This window comes from Sphaeramia orbicularis, chromosome 6 (genome assembly GCF_902148855.1).
Source record: "Sphaeramia orbicularis chromosome 6, fSphaOr1.1, whole genome shotgun sequence".
Classification (NCBI taxonomy): domain Eukaryota; kingdom Metazoa; phylum Chordata; class Actinopteri; order Kurtiformes; family Apogonidae; genus Sphaeramia; species Sphaeramia orbicularis.
Genome location: NC_043962.1, coordinates 7,390,844 through 7,403,130, shown reverse-complemented (window position 1 = coordinate 7,403,130; position 12,287 = coordinate 7,390,844). Strand labels below are relative to the sequence as shown.

At 37.0% G+C, this 12,287-nt stretch overlaps 1 protein-coding gene across 2 annotated transcripts in view; it reads left to right on the top strand.

The window, feature by feature from the left end:
* Positions 1-12,287, top strand: part of znf423 (zinc finger protein 423) — a 442,387-nt gene that overhangs the window by 82,882 nt on the left and 347,218 nt on the right. For both annotated transcript variants that reach the window (XM_030136142.1, XM_030136141.1), the window contains exon 3: positions 11,476-11,685. In XM_030136142.1, coding sequence (XP_029992002.1) covers positions 11,476-11,685 — 210 coding nt within the window. The remainder of the gene's footprint in view (positions 1-11,475; positions 11,686-12,287) is intronic.

The window sequence follows — 12,287 nt, the reverse complement described above, 5'->3', positions numbered from 1 at the left end:
GTAATTATCATCTATATAATAATGTATCTGTTTCCATCAAATTCATACATACTTGGTGGGATCAAAATCCTCTTGGGCCTCATCTGGTAAAAGTTTGTAACATACAATCGTGGAAAAAATTCTTAGACCACTTATTGTTTTCTTCAGTTTCTTGTTCATTTTAATGCCTGGTACAACTAAAGATGCATTTGTTTGGACACATATGATAACAAAAATAGCTCATAGTAGTTTAATTTCAGAGCTGATATCTATCCATTTAACATGTTTTCTTGATAATAACCAAAGTCACTTCAGTTCTTCCATCAATATCTCTGTCATTGTACTGACAAAAACAGTGCTTTTAGACATTCCATGTTTTCTTTTCTGTCTGTTTTAGTCACATGACACACACAGAGTTGGTACTGGATTGCATAACTATTGTTTTGGATGAGTGTTGATGGTCTAATAATTTTTTCCGTGACTGTAAATGGTTGTGGTTTTGTGTGTTTTGAGCTATTGGTCTGGACTCATTGGTTTAAAGATTTTGCTGATTATTCTTAATTATTTACCAGTATTCCTTAGCCTTCGCAACAAGCAGGATAAGTTAACAAGACTTTGATTACAGTTTTACTTTAAATAATGTATATAATGTCAGGGTGCGATTTGTCAAAAAACACAGGTTTTTTTTTTTTTTGTCGGGGGTGGGGGGTGTGGGGTGTGGGGGTGTGGGGGCGTGTCCATAACTAACGCTGGCGTGAAACAAAAGTGAAACTCCATCAAGAGTTGACAGCTGAAGTTTGGCAAACTTGAGTGTTTTTGATCAAGGAAAAGACTAATATTTTGGGAGATATTAGTAATTTTTGGAATACAATAGCCTTTTTTTTTTTTTTGCTTAATTCAAGATTTTTTTTTGCTTAATTCATGCAAAAAAAAAAAAAAAAAATCTGCCAATGGAACAAGTGAGAATTATCTTGTTCAGATTTGTTGAAATCAGATTTTCCAGCTCTATTGTCTATAAATCAGTTCTTATCTCTCACTGAAAAGTTCCTCTTTAGGTGATTCGGTCTTATTTTAAGTGTGATGAGATATTTGGACTAGAAATGAGAAAAATACACTTGGTCAGATTTGGATTTTTTTCCAGTGTAGCAAACAATGTCACACTTCCTGCTGAGGTTTTAACAAGCACCAAAACATTTCCTCCTCTTTTGTCCGTACTTGCTCTGAAAATCATGCATATGCAATCATGCCTGGTCCAAAATTAAGTTTTTTGGTTTGGTAAAGCTCTAATGTCCACACATGTACATTTCTCAGTCTCTATATTAGATCCAGTCTGATATAAGTGACGTATGAACAGCAGGAAAAACTACAGTTTCAGGTAAAAACAGCTTCTATAAACTGGTCCTTTTTAATGTGACCTCCTTTTGCATTAACATGTCTCTAACCCTTTTATTCAGACAATATGAGGTTTATTGCATTCATTTTCTGATGTTTTGTACTAGCTTCCATTCAACACAAGTCAGATGTTTCTAATTATTTGTGCTGCTTCCTCTCATGGGGTCAGAGGTCAAACTAAATAATGACTTTAACCTTTACAACACGTTTAGTTCAGTTTTTTTTGTGTGTCTTTTCAGGGCACATGTGCACATATTTCCTGTATTTTCTTGTTGTATCTGAACAAAAGTGAATGAGAAATAGATATGTACGATGATTTAAACCCTGCAAAACCAACATCTGTTTAGTTTTGTGTCGTATCAATAGACTTGCATTCACTAAAGTGAGATTAATATGTAATTGCACGGCAGAATTAACGATTAAACACTGAACTGATGACTGAATTAACAGAATCGTGTGTGTGTATATTCCATGCAGGTGTGGGTTTATTTAAGCATCTATTTAACGTGTGTATGTGCGAGCGTGCACGTTGGCCAACCTGCACGTGCACACAGGTAACATGTTTGTGTGTGAGAGCATGCACGTGTGTGTGTGTGCGTGCATGTGTGTTTTTGTCAGCCAAGGGCCCACTTTCCCTCCCCGGCCAGACGGTGCTCTCACCACTGGACAGATGGCCAACACCCTCCCTCTCTTCTTCCCCTTCATCCATCTCTCCCTCTATCCCTCCATCATGATACTCCTCTTCCACCGCTCCCCCAAATGCCCCATCACCTCAGTCCCCCATTCCCCACCTCCCAGCATCCCTTTCTCCCACCACACCTCGCCCATAATAAATTAGAGATGAATGAAGCGTTTTTATTTGACTCACATCTTCGATAAAACTTGTAGCTTTTACACCGTTTGTGAATCTGTTCTCCAGATTTAAGTGATTTGACCATTTAATACCAGGTCAGTGATGACACCTGCACACTTAACCTTGTCATAGCTGCCATTTTTAAAAAAAAATTTAGCAGGAGATATAGGGGTAATATGTAATAGTAATGAATATATCTGTAAATCAACACCATATTTACGTTTGTCATTAAGTTTATGGAATGACTTCTCATGTCAACTCACAATGATAACTCTTGTTTTTTGATTAAAAGCTTTTGCGCTGGCAAGAGATTTTTTTTTTTTTGGATGTAGCGTAAATGGTATATCACACCAGGGATGCAGAATTGCATAGGGACGTTAGGGACACGTTCCTACCAATATCCAGCCACTACTGTGTAGTCACTATCAATACCACTGCTGTCCGTAGTGTTTAGTCAATGATTACACTGGGTTACAAAAAAAGGTTTTTTGCAAGTTGTCTAGGTTTTTTCAACTGAATTGGGACCATTTTGCACCGCTAAATCCAAAAATGACATCTGTTTTTCTCAATCAGGTCAGGTTTTTTTGCTGATTTGATTTGGAAAAATTTGATCTTCTCACAAAATTTATTACATTTTTGTGACTTTATCAGTTGATTTTTCATATAGTTCTCACCCAAAATAGGTTTTAAGAGAAAAAAAAAATCATTTGATGACTTGATTCCTGTTAGGTACAATGGTGTATTCACCGCAGACGTGGCAGAATACGTCAGGTTTATTTTTGCAAGATCTTCTAATCAAAGCCATTTCATTCACCTGTAATATTAAAAAAAAAACATTAATCATAAATTGGCAAAAGTAAAATTTTCAGAACTCGTTTATTGCAAGAAATATGAAAGAATTTTGTATCATATGATGTGAAAATGCCCATAAATGTAAGCAAAAATGTTAAAAAGCCAATATGTAGCATAGTTCAGAAAGTTGACCTGATTGAGCAAAATTAATGTGATTTTTGGATTCAGCACACCAAAATTATCCTAAATCAGCTCAAAAAACTTCAACAATAAATTTGTTGTTGACCAGTGTTATGGCACACAAAGGGTTAATTGTCGGTCTCTGCTAGAAGTCCCGCCTCTAACGTAAATGTCGGTCTCCGATTGGCACTTTGGTTTTGCTAATGTACATGTGATTGGCTGTCCCCGCTGTCACTCCATCTACTTGTATAAGTAACCTGCTAGTTGGACCACTAGCATAAGTTTTCAAAATGTTTGGCATTTGTTCTGTCTGAGTCACATTGGCTAGACGGATTTGAATATCAGTGGTGTCATTTATATGTACATTTGTACATGCGTCTGTTTGCGTGTGCATGCCTGTGTGTGTGTGCTCGGTAATTAGGATGTAAAGGACGTCATAGAAAAGAAAACTGGTCATAAGACACTTCTTTAGGAGTCAAAGTGTAAGTTAGTTCAAAGGTATAGAACTGTGGAGGCTCAACACAGATACTGAATAAAAGACACTAATGCCAAACAGAAACACTTTTTAAAAGTTACTTTTCTTATTATTTTAATGCATTTCTATGGAAGAGCAACTGTTTAAAAACACAAATAAAGAAAATTTGTAGGGAAAATACAATAAAACCTTAGATTGTAAATGTGGTTCTAGATTTTTGGGGAATAAATTACATGTAATAATTGAAACTAAAAGGCTTCTTTGCTCTGGCAATAACTGTACCATCAAACTCTATGATCATTGTATCCCTAATCTGTTCATATGTCATGAATCAACATATTTATGTCAGGTGACAAACAGTAGAGAGGAGGGAAGAGGTAGAGGAGGAGAAGAAGGAGGAGGTAGAGGAGGAGAAGAAGGAGGAGGTAGAGGAGGAGGACAAGCTGTAAATTCACAGGTGAGGTTAAATAATAATGGATATGTTATGAGAATAACACTGCAGAATGCACCAAATTTTTGTATTGTCTTTAGATATTCAGATATACATTATAAACATGTCAATTACAGAATTTTTTTTCTGGCTATGATTGTTTGATCAGCTCGACATGACGTGGAATTATGATTGCAAATGCCAAAAAATATCAACTTTCTGGAGTGCTGCCTTGGAGCACTTTGGTGTCCCCAGCAATGTCAGAATCACAGCTACTCCCTTGTATCACACAAAACTGCAATGGAAAGACCTTTCATTGCAACTAGAGTCACGTGAATAAAAAAAAAAAAAAAAAAAAAAGTAAAAATGGATGTTGACAGATGTTACAACAAGCAAAGAAGAGTTTTAAAAGAAACATGGCGCAGTATGTGTGGACACACCAGGAAACCCAATTATTTTTGAATTTAGTACATGATAGAGGGGTAATTTATAATAATAATGAATATATCTGTAGATCAACACCATATTTACGTTCGTTGCCATGTGTATGGAACGACTTCTCGTGTCATCTCGCGATAATAAATAAACAGATCATGGCATTTGTGATTTAATGGAAAAACTGACATTACGCACTTCTGTTTTTTCGACATGTAGTAAATATCAGTAAAGTTTTGCGCAGATGTCCAATGGAAAAGCAACTCATATTGTCAATTAAGGTGTATTAAATGATTCACAATATCACCTAATGCAGTAGTAACAGACAAGAATAACATTCCACCTTAAAAGTTGTCAGCAGCAATTAAAGCAATGAATGAAATTTGCAAAGAAACATTAAAATCATACTTAATGTGAAATGAAAGCAGGCACTATTTTTTAGGTTGTAGATGGGCTTATGTATTTAAATTGGGATAACATATTTTTATATTGTACATATTAGAGATGAATGAAGCCTTTTCATTTGACTCACATCTTCGGTAAAACGTCTGAAATCCGTTCTCCAGATTTAAGTGATTTGACCGTTTAATACCAGGTCAGTGATGACACCTGCACACTGAACTCGGTCATTGCTGCCAATTTTCAGTGTCGTTCTGGTGTGAGACGATAATTTACAATGAGACGTTTGATTTTAACTGCATGCATTAAAGTAGGTCATGGATATTATTGATTCTCTGTAATGGCGAGCACTTAACGTTTATTAATGGAGATCCAACGTAATGGATTATCCTTTAATAGGTCCGATTGTTAATAGGGATCAACCAATTACTGACCTGGCTCATTATTGCATCAAATGCATCAAAAAGTGCACTACATTGGCTCCAGTGAAGCCACATTTTCTGGCCTTAAATGTGATTTTAGTGCTCACCTGTCATCTGATCTCACTCCTCCGTTCTACATGTCGACCGTAAAGTTGAAATAATTTCATTTTCAGACACATTCCTCTTTTTATTCCTATTTCTACACATCACTGATCACCTTTGGCCTGGTACAACGATTACATACTTCATCTGAGTTTCACTTTATCTGTCAAAAATAAATCACATTGTCACAATCTTCTCATAAAAAAAGACTCAGACTCAGTTTTATTGTCATTCGATCAATGGTACACGATAGAATGAAATATAGTTACCCAGGTTTGTAGCATAGAAGATAAAAGCGTGAAATCTAAAATAAAAAAAAATATAAAAGGTAAATAGAGCAGAAAAATAACACGTGCAACAAAATAAAAATAAAATAACTTTTTAACCCATTATGACCCTGTGTGACATTTGTGGCAGTTTCCAAATGAATTTTTAATCTATATTTAACCTTCCTTTAGTGGTTTATCACCATTTATTGTAATATTATCCTCTTTATTTTGTATTTTTTCAATGAAAATCAAGTATTTTCCTGTATTTACTTCACTAATCATGGAGATGTTCATAGAAGCTCAGAGTAAAGTTTAAGTTTTATAACTAAAACAGAGAAAACTTCAGAAAAAGTCACTTTTTCGGCAAAATCTCTCATTAACTGGACATAAACCCAGTGTGTCCATCCACCGTCATTGATCCAACTCCATGGGTTTTACTGGTGAATCAATGTTGTAGAAGATGACGGCGTTTCCATGGTAACTAGGGAGCCTCTGAACGTCCAAATGGGTCATATCTGATGACCATGAAAAGATGGATAACTGTATTTTACACCAATTATTTACATGTATTGATAGAATTAGTGGATCAACAGGTATTAAACAGTTGAGATCAGTAGATGGTTTTGGTCGATGGTGGATGTTTGGGTCTTTATGGGTTAATATGAACAATATAAAAATATTTTATCCCAACTTTATTGGTAACAGTGTAAATACATAAGCCCATCCACAACCTAAAAAATAGTGCCTGCTTTCATTTCACATTAAGTATGATTTTAATGTTTCTTTGCAAATTTCATTCATTGCTTTAATTACTGCTAACAGCTTTTAAGGTGGAATGTTGTTCTTGCCTGTCACTACTGCATTAGGTGACATTGTAAATCACTTAATACACCTTAACTGACAGTATTCGTCGCTTTTCCATTGGACATCTGCGCAAAACTTTACCGATGTTTACTAAATGTCAAAAAAACAGAAGTGCGTAATTTTGGTTTTTCCATTAAATCACAAATGCGATGATTTGTTTATTTATTATCGCGAGATGATATAAGATGTCATTCCATAAACATGGTGACGAACATAAATATGGTGTTGATTTACAGATATATTCATTGTTATTATATATTGGTACTTTACCCCTATCTTGTACGAAATTAAAAAAAAAAAAAAAAAATCGGTTTCCAGGTGTGTCCACACATACTGCGCCATGTTTCTTTTAAAACTCTTTTTCTTCTCTTGTTGTAACATCTTTGAACATCCATTTTTTTTAAAAATTCACATGACTCTAGTTGTGCAAAAAGGTCTTTCCATTACAGTTTTGTGTGATCTACCATTTGCGCTATGCCAGAAAAAGCCCCTCTTGCCAGCGCAAAAACTTTTAATCGAAAAATGAGTGTTTTGGCAAAATTGTTGTTTTTCCATTAGGCAAATTTTCATGCACAAGTTATATTCACACAATTTGAGGGTCAATGGAAAAGAGGCTAATATGATGACTTCAAATATTTATTACATGGTTTAGCAGTGAGTCAGTTGTCATGTGTTTACCTGCACTGATGTCTACGGTTTATGTCAACTACTGTATTAAAGAGGAAAGAAAGTGTAGGAGTGTTGTTCACTTCAGCTCAAGCAGAATTATACAGATGAATAACACTGGTCTACAATTTTATAGAAATGATTTGCTTCAGAGATTAAATGTGCTAAATGTTACGTATTTTAATAAGATTAATTGGAAAATAAATGACAAAAGTGCCAGTTTGCTGATGTTTTCAAGGTATATGATTAAGTGTTATTACACATATATATTGGTTTATGTACAGTTATGTAATAGTTTTATAAATCTTCCACTAAATAGAACCTGTAAAGTGAATGTATTCTAATGTGCAGACAGTGTTTTGAAGTAGATCTTGTAGCTCTGAAACAAATATTCCTTTTGAGTCAAACCCATTTTCTCGTTAATTCTGGAATTTCATATTTTGACCCAAGGCTGTATCTTGGAAAGTTCAGCCAACCAGCATTTTCTTTATCAGTGACTCTCATGTGGTAAAATTTCATTACTTTTATTCTGGAAGCATTTTCCTTGTAGACCAGTGTAACAGCGTTCTGGGCTGTGTGAACTCTTCAGATGTCTACGAAAATTGTATTATGCTTCCATTGGTGCGAGTTTCACTTACAACTAGAAAAGCACTCGGAGAGCGCAGACCCCCCCCCCCCCCCATCTCAAATCAAAATTTAATCATTTGTTCTTGTGCTAGCATCAACATTTCCTGAAATTTTCATCCAAATCCGTCCATAACTTTTTGAGTTGTCTTGCACACAGACAGACAAACCAACGCCAACGAAAACATAACCTCCTTGGCGGAGGTAACTATCCTTTCATAAAAAATGTGAATAAGCTGAAGATATTAAGAACTAGAAAAGCACTCAGAGAGCGCAGACCTTCACCAAGGCAGTCCCCCCCCCCGTCCATAACTTTTTGAGAAATCTTGCTAACAGATAAACAGACAAACCCCAATGAAAACATGGCGGTAAAGGAGGTAGAAACGATGTCAGTTACGGATTCAGTGCTTCATCAGTCTGTCCCTCTTCACATTCCTCTTCAGTCTGGACACAGGGTTTCCAGTCCAGCTCTGAACATGTCCTCAGAGATCAGATCTGAATGCATCTGGAGTGTGTTCACACCTTGCATTACAGCTGTCCACTTGTGTTTGCAAATCTGAGGATGAATACTAATGCTTCCTGAGATGGTCTCCAGTTTGTGGCTCTGTGGTAGGGTGTACGCAATGATTATAGCAGTGAATTAACTGACAAAGTTAGATTTATTCATTATTGTTGTATTTATCTCATATCCATCCAGTTCTGTGTGAAAAGAGAAGGTAAATATTGTTTAAATATTACTGAATTTGCACTTTATTTGACATTTCAGCAAATTTATGAATTCTAGTTGCTCTAGATTTTTCATTTTTAGCAAATATTACTTATTGATCTTTATCATTCTTAACATCAGCCCTGAACAGAACATCTCTTAATATCTGTGTACTTCTAAACCAGGGGTGTCAGTTTAGTTCAGGAGCCACATCCTCCTAATATGATCTGAAGTGGACTGGACCGGTAAAATAACAACATAATAGCCTATTCTCAGTGTCAACTCCAAACTTTTCTCCATGTTTTAGTGTGGGAAAAAAAGTAAAATTAAATTATGAAAATGTTTATATCTACAAACTATCCTTTAAAAAATGCAAATAACATGAACAAACATGAAAATTGATATTTATTGACAAAAATAAATGTAATAATATTCTGCCTCAGTTTATCAGTTTACACATGTGCATTACAACTTCCAGATCACAGTGGATCTACAAATGCACAAAACATTTAGTCACAGGCAGAAAATTGTTAAAATTGCACTTATTTCTCTTTTATTTGTTCAGGTTATTCACATTTTTTATGAACCGTTAGCTTATAAATGCAAATATTTCCATGTCATTTAACTTTTTTTGGACTAAAACAAAGAGAAAAATTTGGAGTTGTCACTATTTCTATGTTATTATGATAGTATTTTACTGGTCTGTATGTGGTCCCTGAACTAAACATGATTTTAACACCACTGATTACCTCCGCCAAGGCACAGCAGAGGGTATATTTACCTCCGGCCTCGGTCTGTCTGTCTTAAATTTTGGTGGTGATCCGGGGGGGGGGGGGGGGTTCGACGACACTGATCTGCCTTGGTGGAGGTCTGCGCTCTCTGAGTGCTTTTCTAGTTGTTAATATCTTCAGGTTATTCACATTTTTTATGAAAGGATATTTACCTCTGCCAAGGAGGTTATGTTTTTGTTGGCGTTGGTTTGTCTGTCTGTGTGCAAGATAACTCAAAAAGTTATGGATGGATTTGGATGAAAATTTCAGGAAATGTTGATACTGGCACAAGGAACAAATTATTAAATTTTAGTGGTGATCAGGGTGGGGGGTGGGGGGGCCACGGGGGCCCACTGATCTGCCTTGGCAGAGGTCTATGCTCTTCGTGCTTTTCGAGAAAAGAGAGCGCAGACCTCCGCCAAGGCAGATCAGTGGGCCCTCGTGGCCCCCCCACTCCCCCAGACAGACAGACAAACATTGTGTGTGTGTGTGTGTGTGTGTGTGTGTGTGTGTGTGTGGGGGGGGGGGGGGGCGCACTGATCTGCCTTGGCGGAGGTCTGCGCTCTCTGAGTGCTTTTCTAGTTTGTAAATGTAAATATTTCCTTGTGATTTTCCTTTTTTTTTGCACTAAAACAAAGAGAAAAATTGGAGTTGTCATTATTTCTGTTATTATGATCGTATTTTACTGGTCTGTATGTGACCCCTGAACTAAACTGACTTGAATCATTAACAACCATTGATTGTTAGTATCTTCAGTGTAATATTTGCCTTTCACAAATCCATCCCATAGCCTGGATTGGACCCTTTGGTGGGCCATATGTTTGCCACCCATGTTCTAAACCCTAACAGGCTCCTCCACTCTATAGTTTGTTACTTCTTCCAGGTAAATTGGGCCATTGTTTCCCCCTCCTCTGCTTCCTCTCTCCTCACCCATCCGTCCCGTAGATGCTGATCTTGTCCTTCCTTTCATCCGTCCAGTGTCTCGATGTAACTCCCCTGTAATACATCGTACCTCTTCATTCCACTCCACTCCTCTCTTCTCCAGCCAGTGTCTTCAGAGTCGGTCCTATTGGATCCGCAGCGTTTATAATGTGATAATAAGGTGTGAAAATGGAGACACAATGGAGCGGTGTGGATTGGGCCGACGCAGCCTTCCACCGGTCCCCTCTCACACTCTGCCTGTCTGCTAACAGGACATGCACATTTGTACAATGATGTTCCATACAGACAAGTGCCACTCGGTTGAGCTGTGCATTTGGTTTTAGGGTAAATACACCAAAAAGTGTGTGTGTGCAGGTAAAAAAAGGAATAAAGCAGTAGAAACACAAATGGTCCTGCTGATATTAGATAAACAGACCTGGGACAAATGTAATGAGTTGGATATTTTGCAAGAATAAAAGAACATAAAAAAACAGAAATAAGACATCTACAGTCATTCTTAAACCTTGAACTGTAACTATCTTTCTGGTGCATCCTAAATGGATTTTTCTCTACATTTCACCTTTCCTAGGTAATTTATCACCATTTATTACAATATTATCCTCTTAATTTTGCATTTTTCAGTGTAAATTGGGTATTTTGCTCTATTTATTTTACTGATCATGTAGATGTTCATTAAAGCTGCATGTCAGTTCAAACATTATTATATCAAAAACAGAGAAAACTGAAGAAAAAGTGACTTTTTCCAGTCAAATCTCTCATTAACTGAACATAAACCCAGTGTGTCCATCCACTGTCATTGATCCAACTCCATGGGTTTTACTCGTGAATCATTGTTGTAGAAGATGGAAGATGATGATGTTGCCACGGTAAAAACGGAGCCTCTGAATGTCCAAATAGTCATATCTGATGACCATGAAAAGATGAATAACTGTATTTTACACCAATTATTTACTTGTATTGATAGGACTAATGAATGACGAGTTTAGATCATTTGATGCTTTTTGGCTGATGGTGGATGTTTGGGTCTTAATGGGTTAAAGAAAAAGAAATGTCACAAGTATAAAAAAAAAAAAAAAAAAAAAAAAAAAAAAAGGAATAACACACACTACTTGGCTAAAGTTTCCTCTACACTTTACAAACCTAAAAACTGATGATTCTTTTGTTCGTGCCCATAGAAGTCCCTGCCTCTGACAGAGAAGGGGAACCCAAAGAGGGTCAGAGGCCGATCGCTGAGGATGGAGAACAAGAGGAACACGAAGACCGCGACGACAGAGATCACGACGACGACCTAGATGATGAGTCCATCTTCACCTGTGACAACTGTCAGCAGGACTTCGACTGTTTGGCTGAGCTCACCGAACACAGAACCAACCACTGCCCGGCTGGTAAGACTCTTCATTTTTCCTCTGTGTTGGTTTTAGTTTCGATCCAGACTCACATCATCCTCACACTGTGATGGATTTCCCCCTAAAATCAGAGCTGCTGCTTTTGTGCTGGTGCAGAGAAACTTTAAAAGATGTATCCAACAGCCCCTATCCCTTCTCTAAACACCTACAGCTATTGGATTTAGTTGTACCCGTGTGTCTCATGGGGACAGACCTGTGCACGTACGCACATACACACACACGCACACACACACACACACACAAAAGCTGTTATTAGAACTGGTGTAATTAATGGAGGGGCTGAAAGGAACACGGCGGGGGCATCTGGTACCTACAGATTAATCCAAACCCTCACTTAACAAGCCAACACACACGCACACACACACATACCACACACACACACACACGTGCACACTTGAACAGTTGAACAGTTACCGATGAACGCAGTCTGCCTCGTAGCATATAAGATTGTGTATACATGTTTACTTTTGATGGAGGGGTGAAGAAATAGGAATGGGGGGGCAGTGAGTTAAAATGGAAATGCAGTGTCTACATTCATGTTTGTTAACACTAAGATGTAATTGGTGCATTTTGCTTTTGTA